The sequence below is a fragment of the Pongo pygmaeus genome, chromosome 2 (assembly GCF_028885625.2).
Source record: "Pongo pygmaeus isolate AG05252 chromosome 2, NHGRI_mPonPyg2-v2.0_pri, whole genome shotgun sequence".
In the NCBI taxonomy this organism is placed as follows: domain Eukaryota; kingdom Metazoa; phylum Chordata; class Mammalia; order Primates; family Hominidae; genus Pongo; species Pongo pygmaeus.
The window spans coordinates 128,407,561-128,435,473 of NC_085930.1; the positions used below are offsets into that span (position 1 = coordinate 128,407,561).

Sequence of the window (27,913 nt, forward strand, 5' to 3'; positions counted from 1 at the left end):
GTTGTGAAATATGCAAATGTCTCACTTCCAAACAAATATAACCAAGTTTTTTATTTATTATTATTCAAGGGTAATGGGCATTTTGTGGGTCATTCAAGTTCTTTGCCAGCTTCCTCGTTATTGCACTGCTGGTAATGTATGCATGGGAGCAAGAGGAGGGAGGAAGTCATATCAGTCTGTTTCACTTGCATGTGGCTGTTATTCAAAAACATCCAGTAGAAGAGGGGTTGAAAGATGCAGTGGAATTAACATGACCTGTTGTTTCTGTGATCAGTGATAATCCACTTCCTTTATGAGAGATAATAAAGCCTTGGTAGGTGGTAATGAAATGTTTGAACCAAGTATGAGATTTGAAGACTTCCAAGTCTTCAACTCTGACTAACCAAGTAACAATTCAGAGCTGTCAAAAACACTTCCATCATTCTTTAGATCTCCTTAAAATCCATGAAATTCAATACTTTCAAAAGTCATCACATGTACTTATAAGGATTCGAACAAAATTCAGCACATTCCATTCATTTTGTGTTTAAATTTTAAATAGGAACAAATCTAATTTGAAATGTAAAAAAGAAAAATAAAATTCATGGTCAGAGACAGGCATGGACTGCATAATACCATGCACAACAAAGTTGAGATTTTACAAAGCAGCCATTTAACTTACAATAAGACACCTTTCATTTCACAATGTGGTATTACCATACTGAAACCAATGAACACACCATACTAGATTCACTGAGTAGTTTTTAAGTAAATACCCCTGCATATTTTCTCATTGCCCTTCCCTTGACACACTGTACTTCACAAAAATTCACGTCCAAGTTGAAAGGCAAAAACAAGAAGACAGACAGACAGACAACATTTTTTAAACAGCCCAGCCTTAGAAATATGTACAGAATTTATGCCTGTTTCAAATGCTCTTTCTCCTTTACCAGAGGGTACAATTAAAGGCCCATAGACAACTTCCAAATGGAGGCCAAAGAGAATTTTGGTCAGAGTCAATAGGAGTTCACCACCCTGACCATGCACAGGAATAGCTCTCCCCAAAAGGCATAAATAACTATTTTGGCAGGGAGCACCCTGAAAACACAAGGACTGGAGCAGCTCACATTAGAGCCCACATTTGGTAAAAATAAAAAATTCACTCAGTGGCCTAGAATCAATATGAGAATAGTGATATGATCTGATGCAAGCCAGGAGAAAGCAGGGGGCCTGAACTTGAGACCACTCCCTGAGAGATCAGCTTGCGGTCTGTTTCCATAAAGCTGGCAGAGCCAGGTGTCACATGGGCCTTCTGATTTCTTCTTTTTCTCGCTGTGTCCATAGACATCATATCGATACTAAGGGTACTGCATTTTTCTCAGTTACCAGGAAAGCCAGAACGCACTCACAGCAGCTTAAAGGTGGGTGGTAGCCACATGTCCATCTGCCATTTAACTCAGTGAGTGTGTGCCCTGAAGTAGGGCAAGATAGGTGGTGGGAACCCACAGCTCCCTCAGTCTGTCTCAGTTCCCATCTGCTTTTCAGAATGAGCCACTAGTCTTCCGAGGGCACAGAGATGCATATTTTTCCTACAACAGGCTCTTAAGAACAAGCCACCTGTTTCATCTGGCATGTAACTGAAGAAAGAGCCTGTGATTCAAAACTAAACTCAGTCTGCAGCAGCTTGGATTTTCCAGAGATGGCCACAATAATAGCTCCTTCCCAGATGCTCTTTTAAAGTGACTATGGCACTATCCCAATGAAAGGAGGGTTTATGTCCCCTCCTCTTGTATCTGGATGGATCTGTGGCTGCTTTAACCAATAGAATTTGACAGGAGGAACACTAGGGGACTTCCAAGGCTAGGAAATAAAAGGCCATGTGGCTCCTACCTTGTCCTCTGCAGCCTTAGTTTTTGGACCTCTGAGCCCCCATGTAATAGGTCTGACAACTCTGAGACCACCATTTTGTAAGGAGGCCCAAGGCACATGAAGAAGCTACTTGTATTGATGCTCCAGTTAGCAGTTCTAGCTGAGGACTTGGCAGGCAACACCAACTACCAGACCTATAACTGAAGACAACTCCAATACCTACCAGACACTGAGTTACTCCCAGATGTTGACTGTCATCAGCTGGGCCCCAGATAGCAGGAAGCAAAGACAAATCATCCCCACTATGCTTACATAAATTCATGACCCAAAATCTGTGAGCCAAATAAAAAAGTTTTACGCCATTAAGATTTGTGATGGTTTGTTATACAGCAATGGTAACTGGGACACACCTTGAGTGATTTAAGAGTCATTTTAACCATATACAATATTTACCTCATATGCTTATTCTAGAAGTTAAACCCTAAGGGAGAAGGGATTCCACTCTCTCTCTTACTTACATAATAGAGCTGTTATAAAAAGTAAGGAGATGTTGCATATGTACATCCTCAATAAACTGCAGTATGCAAGTACTTGTAGTAATTCTAGGATTTATCACTTCAAAATGAACAGAAGGCATCTGTTATTTCACTGTTGTATGTGACAAACAGGGAAAGACCAATATTTGAAACCCAAAACCAGTTCAACTTGGGGCTAAGAAGTAACCTTAATAATTGATAAGTTCAACCATTGTGTAAAGGAAACAGTCACCCTTGGCAGACACCAAAAAGCCATCTCATCAGGTGGCAAACTGAGCCCCAATGTTGTTCTTGAGTCACCGACCCCATGCCCAAGAGCAGCATGGCAATAGGCAGCTAGGAAGATACAGCAAGACAGATGGGGCAGGCACCTCTGCATACCTCTGAATGCTCACATGAGCATTTACTTTCCCAGACATAAAAATGAAATGAATAAAGGAAGCCTATTGACATTTTCGTTCTTCCTTTCTGATCTGTTAGGACATACTTGGCCAACAGTATCCTAAACATCTCCTCCATTTGCCCCATAGCTATTGTCCTGTGATAACTTGGATCTAGTACAAATGTGCTCTAATTCTGTGTTTTCTCCCACCTCTTCTACATACTATTTATTATTGAGTCATTCAATAAACATTTATTGAGTGCCTACCTCATGCCAAGATTTGTTGTGGGTGCTGAGAATACAGAAGTGAACAAGACTTACAAAGTTCCTATTCTCATGGCACTTACACACTAGTGGGAGAGAAAAACAGTGACTAAGTAAACTATTCATGAAAGAGTTTCAAATAGTAATCAGTACCACAATGAAAGTTCCACTACAGGAAACTTGCAACCTCAGGATGGCTGCCAGCACTTCTACTCCAGGGAAGACTCAACAAGCCACCGTGGAAAAAAATGGTGATTATACAGAATGGGACAGTTGTAGGCCCACGACTGGGTCTCTCACATAAAGACAAGGATAGCAGGTGCCCTTTAACTGCTTGGGGAGGTCCCAGAAAGGCAGGGGAGACTGTAGAAAGATAAAATGAAAGATATGTTATGATCATATTCAGTTTGGAGAGAGGCAATTTGGGGTGCCACACAATTTTTTTTCCTAAATCTACCCTATAAACTATTCTTAAGAAACTTGTAAAAAGTGTCTGCAGAGAATGGAGTGTAAAAATAGAAGGCACAGCCAAAGAAGGGTATCTCTACTCAAAAGGTTTTACATAAGCCTCTTATTAAGGACCCCAAAGCGTTTGATATTGCTGGGGAGGGGACCCTTTATCCAGTGCATATAAATGCAGCTGTGCAAGACAAGTACACTGAGAACCACACGGTTATGGGAAAACAAACAATCATTGTAATTCTTGGAGCAGAAGGAAGGAGTAAACATTGGCAACTGCTCATTCTCCTTCTTCTAGACACACGGTATGTTTGCATTTTCTTCTATTCCATTTGGATTAGGTGAGGCCAAGAGAACTGCTTTAGTCAATGAATTGTGAGTGGAAATGATGTGTGTGAGATTCAGTAGAAAGATACCAGTGCAAGTGGGCAATTCTCCATTGTTCTTCCCCTTAATTCAAGGGCCAGTGATTTTCTAAATGGAGGTGACTCCATCAGTCTTGGCCCTTGAGTGAAGGTAACATGGAGTAGAGCTATCTATCCAAAATGGACACATGGTGTGAGTGACAAATAAACAACTACTGTTTTAAGCCATTGTAATTTTGAGTTTGTTCCTGCAGCATAACCTGGCCTTCCCATGACTAAAATGGGAAGAGTTAGGTCCTCAATTGTGAATGGAAGAAAGGATGTTACTGTGAGAGTAACAAATACCAGATTCATTTCCAGCAGGAGTAACAGCACTGCAGAGCCAAGGAGACTGATCTTGAAGGCTACTTTAGAATGTTATTGGTCAACATGGATATGGCAGAGGACTTCCATGAGAGGAGAGGTGACTTGGGTTCCAGCAAGGATTCAGAAACGAAGATTTACCCACATCCATTGACTGTGCTCCCCAGATGGCTTGAAGAAAAAGAAGTGTCACAACATATCAAGCCCAAAAATTTATCTAAGTTATTTTTTCTTTCCTATATAAATTCTGTTTTATATATTCTTATAGGAATGTCAGCTTTATTATTTAAAATAAGTTACTAAAATACTAATTACTTAATAGTAATATATTTCAACATAACTTATCTACAGTGATTTTTTTTGCAGGGGATTCCCCCGCTTTGTTACGTGGATAATAGCTTATCCACCCCGATATAATACAGGTAAACATTTAGTTCCTTGGAGGTCACTATTACCATCCCTCATCCAATGCTCATATTTCTGATAGTGTATGTAGTGGAGAACAGGAATATTCTTTCTGAGGCCCAGAGCTCATAAGAAATAAGACAGATAAAAATAATCAAATAACGAAGGAATACCTGATGTAGACTCAATAATCCAAAAATACTCTTTTAGGTATCTTAAACCACCAAGTCTGGGACATCAGTCCTGTGAACTCTCTAACAGCAAACATCATACACGTGAGCATAGCAAAGGAAGTGCCTTCATTATGAGTTTGGGTTTAAAACCAAATATATTCAGTGAGGACAGTAAGACCCATTTATGATTTGTTATGTAATTCATAATTTTGCACAGATCTTACCTGCCACAAATGCTTAGATAAAAAAGAAAATGATATCTGTATGTGTACTGTGCACAACATGAGACTCAAATTTTTGGTCAACAGGCAAGAATTAGCACCAAACATGCATTTAAGTAGGGCATACTTTCCACCTAATTCTTAAAGCAGAAAATGATAATTTAATAGCAAAATACAATTGAATTAGAAATTATATGTTTAATTTCATTTTAGTGAAATAACCAGAATTAGCAGAATCACTTAATTTCTGATACCCTCTTTCTACATTTTGGTATTGGAATGAAAACTTTCATACTTTTTATCACAGCTCAACACAACAAACATACTAAAAGATATTCAAGCATTTCAGCATAACGTTTTTGATGAAATCATGAGCATGACAAACTGTAGAGCCAAACAGAATAAATGTCATCAAACAATATCTTAGCAAGTATTGGGACTGTAGACTGGCTTAGGGTCCCAGCTAGCTGAAGGAACACCTAACAGAGCAGGATGACTCTGGAAACTGAAAAATAAAAAAAATACCACCCTCTCTTGCTATTATTCTGAATTTATTTATGTTAATGAGGAATGACACATATAAATTAGAGCAGCAGCTTTCAAAAGTATTTCTTATTGAAAACATGACCATAATCGCAAAGTCTCCAGATACAGCATAGCTCATGTACAATTTGAGTACAATACAGAGAAGTAAGATCCAAACAAAAATTCTCATTTCCCTGAGGAATAGTCAGATGATCCCTACTGGGTTTGACTAATAAGGATAATTTTCCTGATGTGGGGGACTTTCCAGGGCTGTATGAATGGTGGTGTTGTGTACTTAGAATTGCTGCTATTTTCAGATTCAAAAGCACAGTAGAGAATTAACATTGCTTGGTCATTCTAGTTTCTCCAAATTTGTTTAACCATGAAAATCCTTTATAAAACCACGGTATTCTCCCCATCGCTGACCTACCTCAGAGTTTTCTACCGCTCATTATTTTAAGGCTCACAGAACCTGAGAAGTACATTTTACACGCTCCAGTTCAGAGTTGCAGCCAACATAAAGGTTTTTTTTTTTTTTTTTTTTTTTTTTGACTCCCAGACATAGAAAATACCTCCATAGAAGCAGAACTGAGAGGGTCACCGAAGATCTTGCTTTTGTCTTATTGAAATATTTACTTTGCAAATCCACCAATCTCTGTTATAAATGAAACATTACATGAAGTCCTGAGAGGGAGGAGAAGCCCATGTGAAAACACAAGGGCTGCCTCAGAAACACTTGAGAACAAGTTAAGAAGTGAAATTCACTATATATATGCCTTCTCATACATCTTGACACCAGTGAAAAGGAAGCAGACACCCTGGCAGACGGGCCACCTTGACTGTACTGACAAGTTTGGTGACAAGCTTTATAAAAACAGTTCTACCTTGAACATTTATAAAGCCTGCATTTTGCTGCTTTTGAAATAAAACAAAACCAACCCCAACAAAAATGCCCCAGGCAATAGTGCTGGCCACAGAACTGGTGCCAGAAATCCAGGCAGGACGCTGCTAGCAAAGGAATGTCATCTTTTCAATATGGAACAAGGAACAAGGCTCTAATGGGGCCGGCCTGCCAGAACCCCAGCTTTTCCCCTTCACCCCAGACAATGCTAGCTTTGTACAGGCAGAGATGCACACAGAGTTTTATTCCCCTCTATTTTTTTTTTTTTTTCAGGGATGAGTTCTAGGGTCCATAGAACAAAATTTTCCCTTCTGGTGTTGCTTATCCATATGACACATTTAATCCTCCTTTCTGAGGTGGAAAAATACTCAATAACAACAACAACAACAAAAAGACATAGTTCCTAAAAGGCACAAGAGAAATTCTAATCCCAAAGAAACTGTTATGGTAGGAGATAGTGACAAGAAGACAATGAGAGGGATGTGTGGTTTTCATGACATGAGCATTGTGTTGTGCTGGTATGACTGTTGTGCGTAAGGACACATATTTGATACAACAAGAGAACAGAAAACAACTGTTTCATCTGGTGTTCCATGGAGTGATCTGTTTCCAGAGCTAGAGCAAGAGCTGGCTTGTAGGTCCTAATGAGAGACATATGTCAGTTTCCAGCAGTGTGCTTTTCAAAGGGATTTTCTGAGGTCATTTTGTCTACGTGTGATCTTTGCCTTGTGTGATGACACTGGAATCTAACCCCTGATAAAGGTCTACCTCTATTGGGTAAGGCTTTCCCAGTTTCTCAAAATGTCAAAGCTGAATGAACTAGGAATATGGGGATGTTTAGAATCAGAGGCCTTGAAAAGATAGTTTGATAAGTTTCAGGGAAGCTTATAGAAATGTATTTAAGGAGGTTCCCACAGTAACCATTTCAGTAACAGAATCAGATTATAAATCAAAACCACAGATGGTAGAATCTGCTTTCATAAATTCTTGGTTTCCTCATCTGTGAAATGGAGGGGGAAACAATCGATTCCACCTACTTCTCTAAATATGATGAGGATCAAATAAAAAAAAACCCTATGGTAGAAACTGTTAGCTCTTCACCAAATCCATAATTTCGTTCCATAAAAGTAGGTCTGTACCTGAGCACATGGCTAGACTACATCTCTGAGTTGACTTTGCAGTTGGTTTTGGTCACGTGTCCTATTCCAGCCAATGAGGTATGCCATTCTTGGCCGGGGCTTTTAAGAAGCAGGTGTACTGCCTCCCCCATGTTCTCTTTCCATTCCAGTAGCTAGAATAAGATGATGCTAAGAACCTAAGAGGATGACAAGCTGCAGCACTGGCAGGAGTCCTAATCACTGTGTGGAGGAGAGAAGGCTGCCAGTCAAGAGCTGATTTGAGAAAAAAATTCTGTAGCAAACATTGTACCTTGTGGGTTTTACTTTTACTTCAGCTAAGCCTGGCTTAATTTAATTTCATACATGAAAATGCATTAGAAACACTAAGGCTATAGGAATGTAAGATATAAGACAGTTTTATTATTTCCATGGTTTTACACAGGTACGCGGGTGGGGAGAGAGGCAACTGTAGAGAGTGGGAAGACCAAGGGCTCTGAGCCCTGCCCTGACAATGAGAAGGTAGAGGGTGTTGATGAAGAAGGAAAGCCTTCCCAGACAATTTCATTTCATATCACCTCTTTACAGGTGTCCACCCAGGAGAAGGAAATATGGAAAGCTCTCTTTTCTAGTAAAAGGTGGAGAAACAAAGAGGATAATTGCAATAATAGCAGACCTTTAGTTTGTTATAACAAAAACAGCAAATGAAAGTGTTCTAGATATTTTCAAACAACAAACAAGCAAAGTAAGCATTTACACAAGCATTCCTGAACGTTTAACCATTAAAAAATTTATAAGTCCCTTAAAACCACCAAATTAAATAAACTATTTTTATCACGCCAACCCAAGGAAAAAAAAAACCACACAGAATTGCAGGCTAATTCAGAATTCACCCCCACCCCCACCCCCGGCCAACTTCCTGTTTATTCATACACCAGAAGGAAAAAAAAAAAAAGACAGATTTTTCTGCTTTTTCAATCCAAAATCAGTTCTCAATTTGTTAGAAGAAGAAAAGTGTTTTCTCCTTCCGTAGGAATTATTACTAGGAAAAGCTAGATTGTCATTTCAGCTGTCTTGAGGTTCCTCGATATGGAGGTAGATTCTCTAAGTTGAGATTTTTCTTAAAGCACTAACAGCCCTCAGTACTCTTCCATTTCAGTATATCATTCCAGCCACTAGTTCTTAAAGAGTTTGCCTAAAGATAGTATCAAAGAGAACATACCTTTTGCAATGAAGGTTAACTGAGGTAGAAAGCAGAAATTACTAAGAAATGAGCTAGACTTTGGTCACCAAAGACCTTGTCCTGTTTATATATAATTCCATGAATGTTTACATGAATGTATCATCCCAAGCCCTATGTAATTAGATGCAATTCATTATATAATTAGATAAAATGTATGAAATTAATATACTATTTGCATTATTATACAATTATATCTTATTACACGTTACCTATAACTACACTAATTACTGTATAATTAGATATAACTTACGATAAAAGCACATATGCATTAACGTCCTACTACGTGCCTCCCTAGCACTGTGCAAAGCCCAAATAATAAGGCTGTGACAAGAGAGACCTGCCCAGCCCTCCTGGAGTTTATAGCTGACATTAAACTAATGACTTGGTAATAATGACTTAATTTCAATTGTGTTAAGTGCTACGAAGGCGAACAACAGCAAATGTAAAAGAGGGGGACCTAACCTGGGGGTTCCAAAGGAAGGCTTCTCTGAGGAAATGGTATTTAATGAGTCCTTTTGAGTGTCTTTAATATCCTATGGATCCCTAGTTGTTTACACAGGCTTATGCAAAATAAATGTTAACAGAATGGATAGATTTCCATTTTTCCACATAACTCTACACAGGCAGTTTTATTCTGAGTCCTCTTGCCTTCCAGCCCCATCTTCAACTTTTGCCTGGAACACTCCTCTCCCCTTCCTCATGTGGAAAAGGCTCACACGTCTATAAAATCACGTCTTCTATAAAAGCCTTCCGTGAATGTGTCAGAGGGATCCGAGGCTCCTTCTCTGTGCCCATCAACCCCTTAGCTACGATTGTCACAGCACATGCTGTGACACACATGTGACACACAGCACATGCCACACTGTTTCCTTGCTCATTCATTCATCCATCCAACGAATATTTACCATTTACCTGTAATCGAGGAGCTTAGCTTTAAAATGCATTTTAAAACTTTTTTTTTCCTTTCTTGCTCTCAGCCTTAAAATGTACTTAAAAACTTTTTGTTTCCCTCCCTTCCCACCAGACACTCTCTTGTACTACTAGCTTATCTAATTAGGCACTTACTTAGAAGTTCCAGGAGCTAATTTTTAAACAAACCAGGTATGGAGACCCAGCTGTGAAATTGCAGAGATTACCTCAAAAGGGTTAGTCTACAACATGGGCATTGCTGAAATGATGGCACGCTGCGCTCCAGGTGGACCGTGACTCAACACGGCCTCCAGAACAGAATACGCAGACCTTGCACCTAGCACCACTCCCACATGCTCCCACCCCTGCTCCACGTTCCCCATTTTAAGCCCCTCTCCGCAGCCTAAAGTTTGGAATGCTCTTTTAAAGACTTGAGCCTGGTCATTCCCCAAAGGCCAGAATTTAAATCCTTTTACCACACCTAGCTTCTCATGTTTTCTGCCTCCAAGCAGCCAGCAGCTGGACTTGAGCCAGTTACATCCCTATTCTTGGACAGGCCTGGTTCTCTGTATTTTTTAGGCAATGGGATACAGCATTGGAAAGAAAATACACACAAAACTTTCATTTCTATATCCTGGAGCCTGTCTCATGGAAGGCACTTAATAAATGTCTGATGAATGAATGAGGAAACACGTAAATCCTCCATGGTTGGCAGATTATAACAACAGGGAATAGAGGGCCGCTTTTTGGGTCTATGAGGGAACCTACTCTGTGTGATCCAATATAGTAATGAACTTTATGGCAGGTTTCATAATTCATTTTAGCTATCACATGTGGCACACAGAGTGTCCTGTTTTTGTTATTGTCTTGGATATGTTATTTTGTTCTTTGGGATCAATACTGCAGCAAACCCCTAAAACAGAAGCAACTATCAGAGTGAGGAAAGCTAAAAATATTCTCCAAAGAGAGCATCATGTTCATGTTTATCCACTCCAATTAAAAACAACAATGTGGTTTTAAATGGCCTTGGTCAAATAAAATCATTAAGCTCATTTAAAGTATTTAATAGAAGTTCTAAAATTAAGTGCAGACATCCATCTTCCTGATTGCAAAACTTCTTGTGACTGAACATTCTGCTTGCTGTCTGCCAGGAAAACCCAGCCCAGCAGCCCAACGCTGTCATGGAGATGAGGGCCTCCCTCTCTTCAGAGGCTAGCAAAACAAAGGCAGATGAGAAAAATGGACAAAATTAGCCCTGAGGGACTGAGGGGGCTAGTGGAGTTAAAACTCTTAAAAGACTGCTTTAAATAGAAGGCTACCAATGTGACCTTCAGCAAGCATTTCCTCTGCACCCTTGTGGAGAAGACACGCCATCACGGCTGTGCCAGGCCTCGCCCTGGGACCTTCTGCAGGACAGGCTGGATTGTGGCCCCCAAAGGTTGGCTTAGGGATAGGAAGTTTCCACCCATCAAAGGCAAAATGTAGAAAACAAGGACAAAGCTGCATCTGGGAACATGCCCATGTGTGGGTTCTGCCTGCTAACTGTCCCTTCTTGGGAAAGACTGACTGCCTTGTAAGCGCTTCCTTTTTAAATTTTTTGTTGCAGAGATGTCATTTCTTTTATGAAATGATCAAGACAATATGTTTTTTAAAAATATGCCCCTATCTGTTAGTTTTAAATTTGGTGGCCTATGAAACCCCCACTCTAGACCATAACACACCACTGCTTCAGACCTTCTGTCTAAGTGTGACTGAAGCAGTGGAGTGTTTTTTTAACAGGAAAAGGATTTGAATCCCAGCTCTAGCAAAGGCCAGCTGTGTGTCCTTGGCCAAGTTCCTTAAGTACTCGGACCCTCTGTTACCTCATCTATAAAATGTGGGTCACAGAGCCTACCTTGCAGAGCTGTTGTGACAAATAAAAGCGCTATGGGTAAAAAAAAAAAAAAAATGCCCAAATGCCTAGTGTACAGAAGGCACCCAACAAGGGTAGTTTTCTTCTTCCTTCTACTCCACACTTGGACGTACAAACACTGGAGACCTCTCGCTCCACTTAAGCCAGCCCTAACAAGAAATCAGTGCCATTATTGGATTCACTGCTTTTATGTCTGTATTTGGCATGGGACTGGATTCAAACTTGTGGATTTGCTTTCATTTTACAGATAGGCTAAGGCCAAGAGAAGTCAATGGACATAGCCAGGAGAAGTAGAAATGGTCCCAGAATCCAAGTGTTTGGTTTCTGACCTAAAATGCTTTCTCTCTATGACTCACACTGCTGGTTCCTTCTCAGCCATGAGATCCCACCTGACCCCCATCACATCAGGCCCCCTTGACCCCTGTGAAATAGAACACCCCTAAATTATTCTTTATTAGACCGTTCTGTTTATTGTTTTCCAAATTTGAATTATCATCTGTCCCTTGTGTGAGACACTAAATTCCATGAAGAACTTTGTCATGTTCACTGTTGTATCTCTAGCACCCGGCATAGGGCCTGAAACTTAGTAGGTGTTCAACAAATACATGCTTAAGGATGAATGACTGGTGAACAAGGTTGTCAGAAGAGACTTGCCCATCAAACTAGGGAATAATAGAAGACGGTATGTAACCAAATGCAGGTTCTGGTAGGCTCTCCCTTTTGCAAGGTGACTTTGTCACTTCTCCCCTTAGGAGGTGAAGTTTATTTCTTCATCCATAGAATCCAAGCTTAGTCATGTAATTTGTTTGGCCAAGGGGATATCAGCAAATGTGATGCAAAGCAGAGGGTGAGAAGTGTTTGAGCATGCTGATTGTCTTCTCTTACTGATGGGAACCCATCCACCATGTGAAGAAGCCTAGGCTAGGCTAATGGTGAGCAACAACATGGGGAGAGGATCTGGTCATCCTGCCAAGGCCCCAGACATGTGAGTGAGACCATCCTAGACAACCTGGCCCAAGCCAAGTCAGCCAAGACAAGAAGACCTGTCCAGAATTATAATGAATAATAAATGTCTATTGTTTTAAGACATTAAGCATTTGAGTTATTTGTTAAGCAGAAGAAGCTAACTGATACAACAGCATAGAATATGTTCCAGAAACCTCTCCAAGGTGTGATGCCAGGTATTTCTGGACGTAGCTCAATTACTTGGATATTTCTAATTTCTCTGACTTTGGATGATGGGAAAGTGGGAGTTGAGTGTGAATGGAAGGGTGGAGGAATGACCAGACACGGCTTAAAGCTTCTAAGCCATGGAGCCCTGGGCAGGTGGACATGAACTTCTTTTAGCAGTATGGAAGTGGAGCAGCAGACCCCAGGCCCATAGCCCAGCAAAACCAGCTGGCTTGCCACTTTTGGCATGAGAGCTCTGGGACACCAGCTTCTGAGTTTTAGAAGTTGTAAGAAGAATAACATCATCAAGGGCCAAATCTGGTCCACTGCTTTTGTAAACAAAGTTTTATTGAAACATAGCCATTCCCATTTTTGTACATATTATCTACAGCACCTTTCATGCTACAATGACAGAGTTGAATAATGGCAGCAAAGACCACATGGCCCTCAAAGCCTAAAATATTTACTATCTGGCTCTTTGCAGAAGCAATTTGGCAACATCTGTACTAGGGTAATCTGGGGAGGCTCCATGGAGTAGTAGGGTCTTAACGTGAGCCTTGAAGGAAAGAGGCAGTGTTATTTTGGTAGAAAAGAATGGAGAACTGCAGAAAGAACACTACAAGAAGAGTACTAAGATTATAATTGATGTTACATCACTGTGTGCAAAAGTCATTATAATAACTTAATGATAAAACAAACAATAGGCTGGGAGCGGTGGCTCACGCCTGTAATCCTAGCATTTTGGGAGGCCTAGGTGGGCGGATCACCTGAGGTTGGGAGTTTGAGACCAGCCTGACCAACATGGAGAAATCCCGTCTCTACTAAAAATACAAAATTAGCTGGGCGTGGTGGCACATGCTTGTAAAGCCTGTAATCCCAGCTACTCGGGAGGCTGAGGCAGGAGAATCCCTTGAACCTGGGAGGCAGAGGTTGCAGTGAGCCTAGATCGCGCCACTGCACTCCAGCCTGGGTAACAAGAGTGAAACTCCATCTCAACAAAAACAAACAAAAAAAAACAAAACAAAACAATAACTAAGCATGCATGTGCCACTTAGTACCTATCACTTACTATGTGCTAGGTACTATTCTATATGGTTTATACATAGTAAAAACATTTTATCCTCACAACAATACTATGAGGTAGGTAATATCACCCCCATTTTTCCAGATGAGAAAAGAGAGTTGCACCAAGCTAGTAAGTAGTCTAGCTAGAATTCAAATCCCAGCATTCTCACTCTAGACTTCACATTCCTCAAAAGCTATAAAAATTGAAATGTAAAATATGATTAAGGCCAAAATTTTGCATTAAATTTTAGCTATGAGCAATAAGACTGCTTTCCAAAGACATTATATTATTTTGTCCTATTATTTTCTTTTTAATATTGCTTTATTATTTTATACTGTTAAACATTCTTGGCTAACCATGCTGCACATTCATTTTGTGTACTCTTTGTCCCCTACACAAAAACTGCCACCGCTCAGCTGGAAACCCCCTAAACGGGGCATCCCTACCATGTGTCTAGTGGTTATGCTGCCATGGTAATGTCTCAATACAGCAGCCGCTGACCATTCATTCCCAGAGATGGACCACACCCATTTGTTAAATTCTAACCACCATCATATGGCTGCAGCAGAGGCTGAGACTGTCACCCAGTCCCTAGGAGGACGGAAAGTTCTCTTCCCCAAATAATAGTCAATTAGGTCATCCTGGTTACGACAGGCAGAAGCCACTGTAGGCATTACTTCTTGAAGATATACCAGGCTCTGTTTGGGAGTCCTACTTTAGAGCAGAGGTTCTCAGCTTACAGTAGTAAACTTTGATTTCCAGCCAATGGTTGGGCCAGTTTCTACAGGTCAACCGGGGCCTATGGTGCATCTGCTGGTATCCTAAAATGATACCACACACAGGGCCCATAGTAAATATCAAATTAAATACAGGCAGAATTCAAGAAGAAAAGTTGCTTCTGGATTCATTACCTTATTATATCACAAGGGAGAGATTCCTAATAGATAGTTTCCAAAAGGATTTACTTTTTACAGACTACTAGACAATAATCTTTTCTAGGGGGTATTCTGGCAATCTGATTCAAAAGCCTTACAAATATACAAAGCCAGCGATCTAAAAATTCCACTTATACTGATTTATCTTAAGGAAAATTTTATCCTAAGGAAATTTTCAGAGATATACTTAAAGGCCATACATTAAAGTGTTATTTATAATAAAAAAAAAACTGTAAACACCTTAATTAATTAGTTAAATAAATTATGACATATCCATAAACTACTATATTAATTGTATAAGCATAAAAGCTATGCAGTTGCTTAAATTTGGGTCATAAAATATTATTAAAGATTAAGTTAAAACCAGTATACAACACAAAATTCCATTTTTCTGAAACAATAACAATATGCATATACTTATAGAAAAGCTGAGTTTTACAGGGGTTCTCTCCCAGGGTAGAATCATGGTTGTTCTAACTTTCTGTTTTTATACAATAAATTCTATACTGTATTGATAATTTTTTAAATGACAATAAAATTATATTTAATTTTTTTAAAGTTATATTTCTTTTTCTTCGGCTGTTACATTTTACCGTTACCTCCTCATGTTTCTCAGTTCTGTGAATTTTGTCACTGCATTTTCCCAGCAAGCTTAAATGTAGACCAAGTCTTTCTCAATGACCAGGGAGAAGAGCAATCCACCCACAATATAAAAATTATCAAATTCAACTGGCTGCTGAACTCACCTGACCTTATTGGGTTTATAGCTCTGTTAAAAAGATACACCATAATATGACTCTGTATCACTTAACCGAGTTTATCAAAGTTGCTTGTGCCGGTATGGGTTTTATTTTTATTGGGGTTTTTCCTAAAAAAGAGTCAGAATCCCAAATTAAGGTCAGAGAACTCACTGACTATGAGCTGATTAAAGCAGTTTGTGCTATACAGATCGTGAAACAGCTTCATATGCAGCTCCTAGTATGTGCCCCAGAGACACGTTGGATAATGATGAGAGCAGGTAAGCTGAATTACAGCATACCTCACTCAGATTTCTGGACGTGAGATGACTTAACATTTTTCAGAAATAAAGAAGCATCTTTTCATTTACTTTTCAAATAAACATTAGAAAATCATTTATTTATATATTGCACAACAAGTGGACAAAATGAACTAGCTATTCCACTGAAACCTCTCCAAATCTCAGAATAAATTTAAGTAGGTTCAGCTAGGGGTTACTAATAATAAAGCAATAATTGAATGAACAAATGTCTTGCTTTTTAGTCAGCTGCCAACTGGTTGCCCATGTAACTTTCCTGACTACCATGTCAGAATCTACTGGAGAAAAGAGAACTGCCATAAAATAGCACAATCCCAGAGGCAGAGAGATGTTCCTAAGCCTTTAATGAATTTCCCAAAACTGGCCTTATTATATTAATAAACCATAACAAATATGTTTATTTCAATGATTTGAAAAGAAGGGAAAAACTCACAAAATTACTTTGAGGGGCTGAGTGACATTTACGCATTTGTTCAATCTTCTTTTTTTTGAGACAGAGTCTCACTCTGTCGTCAGGCTGGAGTGCAGTGGCGTGATCTCGGCTCACTGCAACCTCTGCCTCCCGGGTTCAAGCAATTCTCCTGCCTCAGCCTCCCAAGTAGCTGGGACTACAGGCAAGCGCCACCACACCCAGCTAATTTGTGTACTTTTAGTAGAGACGGGGTTTCACCATTTTGGCCAGAATTGTCTCGATCTCTTGACTTCGTGATCCGCCTGCCTCGACCTCCCAAAGTGCTGGAATTACATGCGTGAGCCACTGCACCCAGCCACATTTGTTCAATCTTTAAGCACCCACTATATGCCAGACTGTGTATGACATGCTGGGCAGTGGAGCTAGGGTCCCCAACCACTTTGTGTTCATAGGCAATCAGACATGCAGTACAGTGGTTTAATTACAAAAATGATACCCATTCCCCCTGGCCCCTCCATATCTATATCATTTATTACTTTGAAGCTCTGCCCATTAAGAAATTGAGTGGGGCTGGATGCGGTGGCTCACACCTGTATTCCCAGCACTTTGGGAGGCCAAGGTGGGAGGATCACTTGAGCCCAGGAATTCGAGATCAGCCTGGGCAACATACGTGAGACCCCCATCTCTACAAAAAAGCTTTTTCAAGTTGACAGATTAGTTTTATTTTATTTAAAAGAAGAACAAAAGTTGAGCTGATGTTCCTACGTACTGAGTCTAGGCTGACCTTACAACTTGCTTTGGCCAATAGTGTTGCAGAAGTGGTAATGAGATGCTTCTTAGCCTAAGCCTCTGGAGACCTTATGTGCTTTTGTTCTGTCTTCTGGAACCCTGCCTCTGCGAACAAGCCAGGGCCAGCCTGATGGGAATGAGGGATCACATGGAGGAGAGCTGAGTCTCCCCAGCCCACAGTCAGCACCCCTAGAAGCAGAGCCAACTAGCTAACCTACAACTGCCCGGAGATACATGGTGGAGCCTAGCCAAGTCCAGATGAACCATGCAGATGAGTCTGGCTGAAACTGCTGACCCACAGAATTGCAGGCTAAATAAAGAATTGTTGTCTTAAGCCATTTAGTTTTAGGATGGTTTGTTATACAACAGTGTCTAACCAATATATACAGTTAAGTGCTAACTCTGATAAGCCAAATATAAAATGCTGTGGAGTACCTGTAACATTATTCCAACATGTTAACAATTACAAATGAATCATGCAATTTAGATGTATAAACAACAGATCTAAACAACCATCCAGAGAGGACTTAAAGAAGTTATATATCTAGGGAAGGGCTAGTTCAAGACAGCCACAGTTCCTTTGAGAAATTTTTTATGGATGAGTTAGTTGTATTTGCCTTTGAAGTCATTGTTTCTTTTCTTTCCTGAAAAAAAAGAAGAAGCTCTTTCACTCAATTAAGACTGTTGGACTTGATTACAATTGTCTCGCTTGATTCAAAGCAGCCATATACTACTCTCTGACACATGTTCAGCCTCCAGTATTCTGTAGGCAGGAATTTTAAATCCAGCTCCCCTGAATTTATGACACACATACAGTAGCAAGTCCCTACAGGCTGAAAATCAAACTGTAATTCAAAGGCCACAGAGCTGAGGAAAACAGCCAGCAGACAAATCCCAATTGCAACCTTGGATTCCCTGCAAGTTGATTCAGTGGACTGTCAGTCATATTCAAAAATAAAATAAAACTACAGACACCAGACGGCATGTTCTAAAGAGAAAAAGAATGATGCTTTTCAAGATTCTTCCAACCAGTTCTTTGTTTTTTGTTTGTTTGGTTTTTGAGACAAAGTCTCACTCTGTTGTCCAGGTTGGAGTGCAGTGGTGTGATCTTGGCTGGCTGCAACCTCTGCTTCCCAGTTTCAAGTGGTTCTCGTGTCTCAGCCTCCTGAGTAGCTGGGACTAGATGAACCAGCCACTCATGCCTGGCTAATTTTTGTATTTTTAGTAGAGATGAGGTTTTGCCATGTTGGCCAGGTAGGCTTCAAACTCCTAACCTCAAGTGATTGCCCACTTTGGCCTCCCAAAGTGCTGGGATTACAGGCGTAAGCCATCACACCTGGCCTAGCCAGTTCTTATTATCTAAAAGGAATTATTATGTGGGGGTATTTTAAAGGCCTTAGAACCTTTGACCCTAATCAGTCATTTGCAGAAGTTTCTGAATTTTAAACCGAAGATATATAAGGAAGTAATAAAAACCACTGAATATAACTGAATTCGCCACACTGATGGGAGGTGATGTTACACATCCAGCCCATTTTTGGAACTGGGTAGGTCACCTCCAGAAAGTACATGGAGAATGAGAGTTCATCAGGCACAGAGGTGTGAATACTCACCTTACATCCCTCACAGGCGCTGACCCCATAGTGGTACCCTGATGATTTGTCCTGGCAGACGAAGCAGGGTTTGTATACTCGAGGGGGAGGAAGTGGAGATGGGGGGCTTGGGACGAGTTCCTCAGAGCTGGTGCTCTGTGTTTCAATCGCTATAAGAGAGATGGGGTAGACAGAGAAAAAAGAGAAAATGTATTTTAGTTCATTACTTTTTTCAACAGTGAATTCATATGCTTCTGCCCCAAATTCAGCAATAACACCAGCAGGAATGAGCTCATAAAAACAGCTGTCATTGTAGGCCCAGCAGTGGTGACACTGACATTGATGTGGTGCTCTACGGTTTACAAAGCAGTCTCATACATCTCTCACTTACAGTCCACAGCTCACACAGCACTGTGAGGGCCATGGTTTTTATCACAATTTTACCCACAACAGAAACAGAAACTCAGAGGAAGGAAGCGACTTGTCCAACTAAGACCAACAGAGCAGTGGTAGAGCCAAGACACCAATACAGATAATCATACTACAAACCCCAGTAGCTTCTGATTCATGTAGAATCTCAAACGACTTGACCTTGTTGCTCACTTAACCAAAAGTAAATTTTCTTTGGGCCGGGTGCAGTAGCTCACACCTGTAATCCTAGCACTTTGGGAGGCTGAGGCAGGGGGATCACCTGAGGTCAGGAGTTTGAGACCAGCCTGGCCAGCATGGTGAAACCCCATCTCTACTAAAAATACGAAAATTAGCAAGGTGTGGTGGTGTGCGCCTGTAATCCCAGCTACTCAGGAGGCTGAGGCAGAAGAATCACTTGAACCCAGGAGGCAGAGGTTGCAGTGAGCTGAAATCGTGCCATTGAACTCCAGCCTGGGCAACAGAGCAAGACTCCATCTCAAAAAATAAATAAATAAATAAAAATTTTAAAATTTTCCTTTGGACAAATGAAGAGAATGCCCAAATTATTCATTCAACAAGTATATTGCGAGGGTCTTTAGCATGACGCAGCCATAACTGATCTTCATTAATAACAATATGGGTAAGACCTTTGCTATTCAAAGAAGGCTCCTTGGGCCAACATGCATCAGCATCACTTAAGATGTTATTAGAAAAAGAGTATCAGGTCCCAGCTCAGACCTGTGGAATCTGAATCTGCATTTTGATGAAACCCCCAGATGACTAAATGTACAATTAACGTTTGAGAAGCAGTAGGTTAAAACTAATGATGACACAGAGTGGTGCGATTCACTTTTAAGTCATGTTACTCTTTATTCTAGATTTAAAAAAAAAACATAATCCTCCATCCTGTTATCTAACCACCCAAATTCCATGGGAAATGGGAGTTCACAAAATATAAGAACGGGTTGTTCTCCTACCCCTAATTCTTCAGGATTGTACTCAGAATCAAAGCAAGAACTGGCTGTACTTCTATCACAGGTAAATATGCTCATAAAATAAGATGGAAATCAGGAAGGGGAATTAAAAGTGGTTAAATAATGTTCCAGAATCTTCTAGTCTCCAAATTGCTTTTCAATACACAGTATATTTTCCAGAATATAAAGTTTCCAGTTGCCCTACTGCGTACAATCTCCCAGAGTAGATACTCTCCCGACTGGATTTATCCTGCAGGCAAGCTTTTAGCAAGTCAGGTCAACTCTACCCACTAAACTTATTGTTAATCCATCCCCACATCACTATCCTGCTACCACACCAAGCTAGTAATCCACCATCGCCTCTCACAACTGCTGCAATAGCTTCTTCGTTGGTCACTTCATGCCCCTTCTTCCTACCTAGTGTCTATTCTTCAAACAAGCAGTCAAGATAGTTGTTCAAATGTTAAAATCCATCTGTTTCACTTGCCTATCTAAAGCCCTCCAATAGTCACCAATTAGATCAAAGTCAAACTCCTTAGTATGTTCTACAAGGCTTTTCATCACACGGCCTTTTAGCAGCATCATTTCCTTCAGTGAGTCCCCTAATTTATTGAGTTCTTTATAATTGGCATCTATTCTGTCTTCTGAATAGGCCAAGCTCTCACACCAACTGAGGCTATTGCGATAACTATTTGTCCTTTCTGGATATTCTCAGACCTTCAAATATCTGGTTGTTTTTCATTTCTTAGATCACAAAGCAAATGTTACCTTCCCAGAGATGACTTCGCTCATTAAAATGCCCCTCTCCATTCCTGGTCGCTCTGTCTCACTATTTTATTTCCATAAAACCCTAACCAGTGTTCAAATTTTAGATGTTTGTATATAATTTTATATTCTACATCTGCCATCCCCCATACTCTAAATATTGCATTTCATAAGGCAAAGAAACTCACCTGCATTGTATACATCTGTGTTCCAGGACTAGTAGAGGTCCTGGCACATGGCAGATAATCAATAAATATTTGCTGAATTAGCACATGAACTTTTTCCTTTTCCTTTTTCTCCCTCATTTTGAGCACTGAGAGTCCCTCTAAGTTGTTAAATGATAAAATTAGAAACCAAATAGCTCTTATACTCCTTTGCTTCCTTAAAAAAGTAATTAATTAGCCCTTTGGAACAGAATCAACTATAATTATAGTATTTTCATAATTCAGAAGAATCTTGGAATGAATTCATTTCAGTAGTAGAGGTCCTAGTAGATAAATCTATTGTAGTCTTTACTGGTTAGAACCAAGGTATCTGGGATGAAGATATCAATCTTGAGTAGATTATTTCTGGCAGATAGGAAGCCCTTACTTTGAATAAGTTGGCACAGTGGTAGCAACTGTTTTATAGAAGGGCCGGCATCTGAGATGTCACTAAAGCTTGTCAGCTATCAAGCAGTAGATGCAAAAGCATTCTTCACACGGAACTAATCAGCTTCACTGAAAGTGAATTAACAAGAAAACACTGCTTGTTAAAATTACAAAACAATGTATCACTCTCTGTTAAAAATCTAAGAAAAAATACACACAGAATCACGCACAATCTTTTCACTCAGAGAAATTCACTGTGTACGACCTTCCAGAATTTTTTTCTATGCACATAAATGTTTTGGGTTTGTCTACTAAGGTGGAATTATACTGACACTGCTGAGGACTTTGTTTAACCTATGATGTCATCAATTTATTTCCTTGTCGATAAATATTTTTCACAGAAAACATTCCATTGTGATGAACAACTTTGTAGGTAATCTCACCACATCTTTATTTCCTTCAAATACATTACTGAAGTGTAATTATCAGTTCAAAAGTTGTTATTTTAAAAATATTTTGTTTTTAATGCATGTTGATGAACTGACTTCTAGAAAGGCTGTGTGGATTTACACTCCTGATATCAACGTAAGTGACCCCTTCCCCAGATGCCTCTCAAACCTTTTGGAGTGGTTTGACTTGTGTGCTTCTACTTCCATCCATGTGCTTCAACAACTGACAGAGTCATGTCGTCACCACTATGATCAATCTCGCATTGAGTTCTTCACAGAAGGAAGGTGGGGAGCGGTGTGTCTTAAGGTCCTACTTGTTCATGTAGAACAGCTAATCTGGCTTGTCTAGGAAAGTTGTAAATAGAATTCTGGTAGGGCTGGAATCAGCTGTCAGAGCTATGCCCTGAATTTCAAAAGTAGGTAGTAATTTCCATAAATATGCCACTTCAAACACATGCACTGAAGGGAGTCCAGCATTTCATCTCCCAAAGAAAGGAAACAAAATTGTGCATAATTTAATACCCCAAGAAAGTTGGGGCAAAGCACACAAAAAACGGTAAGTCTACTGGACGTTAAGGATCCCAAAACATTTTACAAAGACTGGATCTTTTCCTATGGATAAGAGTCATTTATAACAAATGAATGAATCCAGAAGGCTTTTCCTGAAAAGTTGCCATGAATGAAAATGTTCTATTGTAAGTAATCAATAGTGAGAGCCCTGGACTTTTATTTAGGTTGTGGTGATTTCACCAATAATTCTAAGAACTGTCTCATATGAGTACAATAGATTCTCAGACTGTTCATGTGTTCAATCATTTGTTTGGCCGAGTGACATAACATGCCAGGCATTGTGTTATACACTATGGGCAGTGATAGTACATAATCCCTTATCCTTGACAAATTTGGCCTAATAGAGAATAAACCAACAATGATAATACAGTGGGTTCCAAACTTGGCTGCACACTAGAACCAGCTGGGGAGCTTTTTAACGTCCTAATGACCAAGTTGTATCCCAGATCTATTAGGCCAGAATGTCTGAGAATGGAGCTAGGAATTGCCATTTTTAAAAAATATTCCCTTTTAGCTGACTGTAAGATTTAAAACAGAAAAACAAAACAAAAAATAAAAATAATAAAAAGTATTCCCAGGCGAATCCAAACTGAAGTAGTTTGGGAACCACTAATATAATGTCAGAGTGAACTATACGCCTTATTCATCCCAGGAGAAATCAAGGGAGCCTTCCAAGAGGAAGTGACTGGGCTATGTTTTTAAATGATAAATTGGTTTTTTCTACTGTTTTTATAATTTGAATCCTGCCAATGCCATAAATGAACATAATTTGAATGCTACAAATGCCACAAAAACAGAAAGGGAAAAACGTTATGTACGATCCCAAAAAAAAATCATCTTTGGAAAAATTTTCCCACCAGTAGTAAAAAATTAAGTATTTGACTATATATATTCAAATATCACCTTCAGAATTGATGGTCAGTGGTCTTTTATTTCCTCTATGTGGCCTATAACACTGAGAACAATGCAAGGCAAAAAAAAAAAAAAAAAAAAAATTCAGTGGTATAGTCTGTCAGATCACCAAAGCTAGCCTCAGGTGAACGTGCCAAGACAAATTCTAGAATTACAACCAGGATATGGCATCAATATAAAAGAGTTGTACTTTAATGCAATCTCTTGTCTTTTTGGTAAGGTAGCAAAAACATACTTTGGCAAAGTTTATCAGAGTTCCTTTTCTTTTTTTGCCTTCCTCCACCCCCCAAGAAAGTCAGTGGGAAACAAGCAGGGGGACAGCCCATGGCTTTCCTTTTACCAGTCATTTTTGGTATTTAAGGTAGATACAGAGTGCTCAGCCATTGATCTGTTCACTGTCATCCTGCTTAAATCAATAATCTATTAGTCCCTTTAAATTAGAGTTAGATTCATCAAATGCCCTTGAGAAGCCTCAAACATTTTGTTCCTTATTGCAGGCAAGCACAATCAGTCTATGGAATGATAAAATTTTTGCTTGAAAACTCTGCCGGCTCAGCAGACAATGTGTTCTGTATTAGCTCATTCAGCGATCTCAGGCAGGCCAAAAAAGCAGTTTTTAGACTTCCCAGGGGGAAAAGAGGCTTGTGTCATTCAATAAAACAACTACACTGCAGCCATCCTGATGTGATTTCAGTTTGGAGAAGCAGTCTTTGAGGAATAATTCGGATCTGCTTTTTGTCTCCTGTTTTTATTTATTTCCTTGCCTACTTACGGACTTACTCAGTTCTGTTTGCTGATTGAATGCCCAACAAGCAGCAGCCTCCAATGTGGCATCCAAACTGCTAACCAGATGGGCTGCCCTGCTTCGTCAGGGAATGGGCAAGTCAGAGGAACTTCTGCTACTCGGGTGAGATGGATGCTTGGCTCTGTGGGTCCCCGCCCAGAGCACAGTCAGCACCAGTGATGCTGAGAGGCCTGCTCTGAACTGCACACGAGTGGAGACAGTGAGCCTCAGGGAAGATGAGAATGAACCAAACCTGCAGCATTGTCCTTGGAAGCTGCTAGCCCCTATTTTAGACATCTCCACCCCCACAACATGCAGATAACTATCACTAAGGAAAACAAAGCTAGAATCCCCTTCCTTGTACAATAAATTAGTCATGGGACTCATTTGCCTTTAAATCAATGTTCCTCGAAGTGTGGCCTGCAGCAGGAGAATTCTTGAGGTTAGGGAGAAGGACATTTGCTTTAAATTCGTGTTTTTCAGACTATCAATGGTGAAGCACCATTTCTTAGTCTTTCCCCCAAACCCTCATGGATTGATCAAGTTCAATACAAATGAATCTCCAGGAAATAGGAGTTAAGGAAAAACAAAGATGTCCAAAGCACGAGCTCCAACTCTTTAAAAAAAATTAGATTTAATGGACATAAAATTACCCTGTCAAATTACTGCAAAAGTTTCGAAACACTTGCACTCAATGTCTGAACTTCTCTCATTGTGGACGGGCACAGGTCTCCGGATTGCATTTTGAGAAACAGTCCTCTAAAAGGACTTCAAACTCAGAGGTTGTTTGCAGACAAAACAAAAACAAAGCTAAACAAAATCTCCACCGACTGGGATGGTACAAAAGCAGAATTCCTGAGTTCCCACTGACAAAGCTTTCTTAAACACTGCCACAGCTCTTGGGTTGATTCATTCCCAAAAGAAAAGAAATTAACATTGCTGCCTGTTAAGAGGACTTGGCACTTACGAATTTAACTCACCTGAGAAAACACAGTATAAATGTCCTTGTTGTTACAACACACCTGAGTGTCATTTAAACACACAGAAAGTCTTCGACAATAGCTCCCTTCACAATTCCTTACATGCTTGGCATTTTTCTAAAGGTTAGATTAAGTAGCAGATAACATTTTTAAGAGAGCTCAGTATACTTTTTTTTTTTTTCTTTGTGAGAGCTAATTTACGGCTGGCTAAACCATGTTGACAGATTTCAGGATTTTAGGTTGGGCCTGATTACAGGCAGGCAGGCATCATGCATTAGGAAAGCCTAGCCTTTTTACTAGAACCTTCTATGATTAAGACAGTATTTTAATGCACTCTCTGGGCAGCTGAGCTTTAAAAGAAAAAGGAGTTATAACGCAAAAGACATTTCCTGCATGGCCCCAGGGGAATTTTGAGCCCAGAGCTCCGAATCCCAGTGGAAGGGAGTAATTTCAGCTAATTAAGGGAGAAGAGCAAAGTTGCATTTGGTCAAAATGTTCGTTTGGACTTCATTTTTGTTGGCACCAAAGAGAGCATATCTGGATTTTTTTCTTCCTTTTTCTGTGGATTCACTGCAGGACTGCAAAGCCTACAGCTCACATACATTAGGGAGAGAGTCAAAGGAAACGCCAAAGTTCAACTAAAGTACAAGTAATTAGAACCAGATCCTCCACTATTTGCGTGTGCGCATGCGTGTATGAACTCGTGTGTAGACATTTTATTAAAATGTAATTTACATGCATCCAAACATTTGGGGCACGGGAAGACTCCATACTGTCACTCACTTAATTTTTATGTCGCCTTTTCAGGAGAGGATCTGCTTTTAATCATCTTTTAGGAGAAACGGTTTCCACACACATGGGTTTTGCAAATCTGTGAATCGCATCCTGAAATTAGGTAATTGCCAAACAAGAAAAACTCTGCTTTGAAATCTTGCCTCACTCTGCTGCTGGCTTTGTTATTATTAAGCAGCTCCAAGACTAGTCCCGGGTTTGGGGTGGCTAGAGAGGGAGGAAGATGGGAAGTGAAGGAAAATATCACTGTGGGGCTTTGGCAGTCTTGACTCAGTAACCTGCCCGTGACCCTAAAGAAGTGTGTGTTTGCCCGGGTCACCAGGGATCCTGGCCGAGGGCTGGAGCTGGGTTGTGAGAAACTCTGCTATTCTGACCACACATGAAACAGGTGCTGAGCATAGACAGGAGAAAAAAGGAAGGGCTAGGGAAAAGAATTTGGTTTTGAGTCTTTAATAAAGCCTTGCTCATTAAAGTGTGGTCCTGGACAAGCAGCATCAGCATCACCTGGAAACTTGTTAAAATGCAGAACCTTGGCCGGGCACAGTGGCTCATGCCTGTAATCCCAGCACTTAATCCAAGGTGGGAAGATCACCTGAGGTCGGGAGTTCAAGACCAGCTTGACCAACATGGAGAAACCCCATCTCTACTAAAAATACAAAATTAGCTGGGCGTGATGGTACATGCCTGTAATCCCAGCTACTTGGGAGGCTGAGGCAGGAGAATCACTTGAACCCGGGAGGCGGAGGTTGCAGTGAGCTGAGATCGTGCCATTGCACCCCAGCCTGTGCAACAAAAGCGAAACTCTGTCTCAAAAAAAAAAAAAAAAAAAAGCAGAATCTTGGCCCCACCCCAGAAATGCAGAATCAGAATAGGCATCCTAACAAGACCCCTTGATCATTTTTATGCACATTGAAGTCTGAGACACCCTAACATAAAAAATGTCTTGTTATTGTCCTAATCTTCCTGTAATCCCATTTTGCTGAGTTAATTTAGCATCAGAACTCTGTCAACTTGCCCTTTGCACAGGTCCTTACTAAATACTCCACCTTGTTAAGTACTTAATGCATTAAGATCTTCAGGCTGTGTGTGTTTATGCTCACCATAAACCAGAAGTCTTCGTTCACTCTCACAGAATTTTGGCAGTGGCTTTTAGTTGGCAGTGTGTTCAAAGTTGTACCAGAAGAGCCTGAACTAATAGTAATTACTATTTACTGAGCGCCTACTGTGTTAGGGACCATGCAAAGTGCTTAATAGACATTAGTTCGTTTACTCCTTCCCCCATACCATGAGGAGAGGGAGAACCGAGCACCTTAGAATCAGGAAATTTAAAACACAGCAATGCTTTCAGCCTTTATAAATGAGATTTAAATGACTTAATATGTTTACTATTATCTCACCAAACCCCCCAGCTTTTTAAATTCTCATTTTCCATCTCCTTGATTTGTTTCCTAGGCTAGGAAGGTCACAGGGTTTGGTCTGGTCAGGCCTACTTACTCAAATTTGAGAACTGCAGAACTTTGTAACTCTCTTGCTTTTAACTCATGGTTATAACTTTCCAAACACTGATTCAATTCAAGATATAGTTAAATTTGACAAGATAGTTTGGGCCTTAGAAAGAGAGTAAGGCTCAGGACCCACTACTCACTCTGTGTTGTAGCTATACCTGTCTGGGCTCATGGCCAGCAATAGAAGTTATTCCTGGGACTGGCTTTTACCATGGGAAGTGCTGTCATATTTTCATAAGGTACCATGACACGTTCAACACCAACATTTCATTTTTATAATATGTGTTCTCACCACAAGGAATATATTCAAAAATATCTCATAGGTTGTTTTGCATGACGTTTTAAACATGTTTTCTATCACTATTTTCTAGGACGTACTAAGATAGCTTATGCCAGCATTCAAATAAATCCTCTCTTACAGTCACTTAACAGGCTGACACATCTAACTGCTTATTAATAATCTGAACGTGGAGGCATCAGAAATGAAACTGCATTAAGTGAACAAATGCTAGAATAGGTCTCAGGAGTCATGTGTAGAT

General features: G+C 40.1%; 1 protein-coding gene across 3 annotated transcripts in view; it reads right to left on the minus strand.

Moving 5' to 3' along the window:
- The window catches only part of RARB (retinoic acid receptor beta), a 781,226-nt gene that overhangs the window by 118,490 nt on the left and 634,823 nt on the right, over positions 1-27,913 (minus strand). For all 3 annotated transcript variants that reach the window (XM_063662108.1, XM_054483091.2, XM_054483092.2), the window contains one exon: positions 18,664-18,812. In XM_063662108.1, coding sequence (XP_063518178.1) covers positions 18,664-18,812 — 149 coding nt within the window. The remainder of the gene's footprint in view (positions 1-18,663; positions 18,813-27,913) is intronic.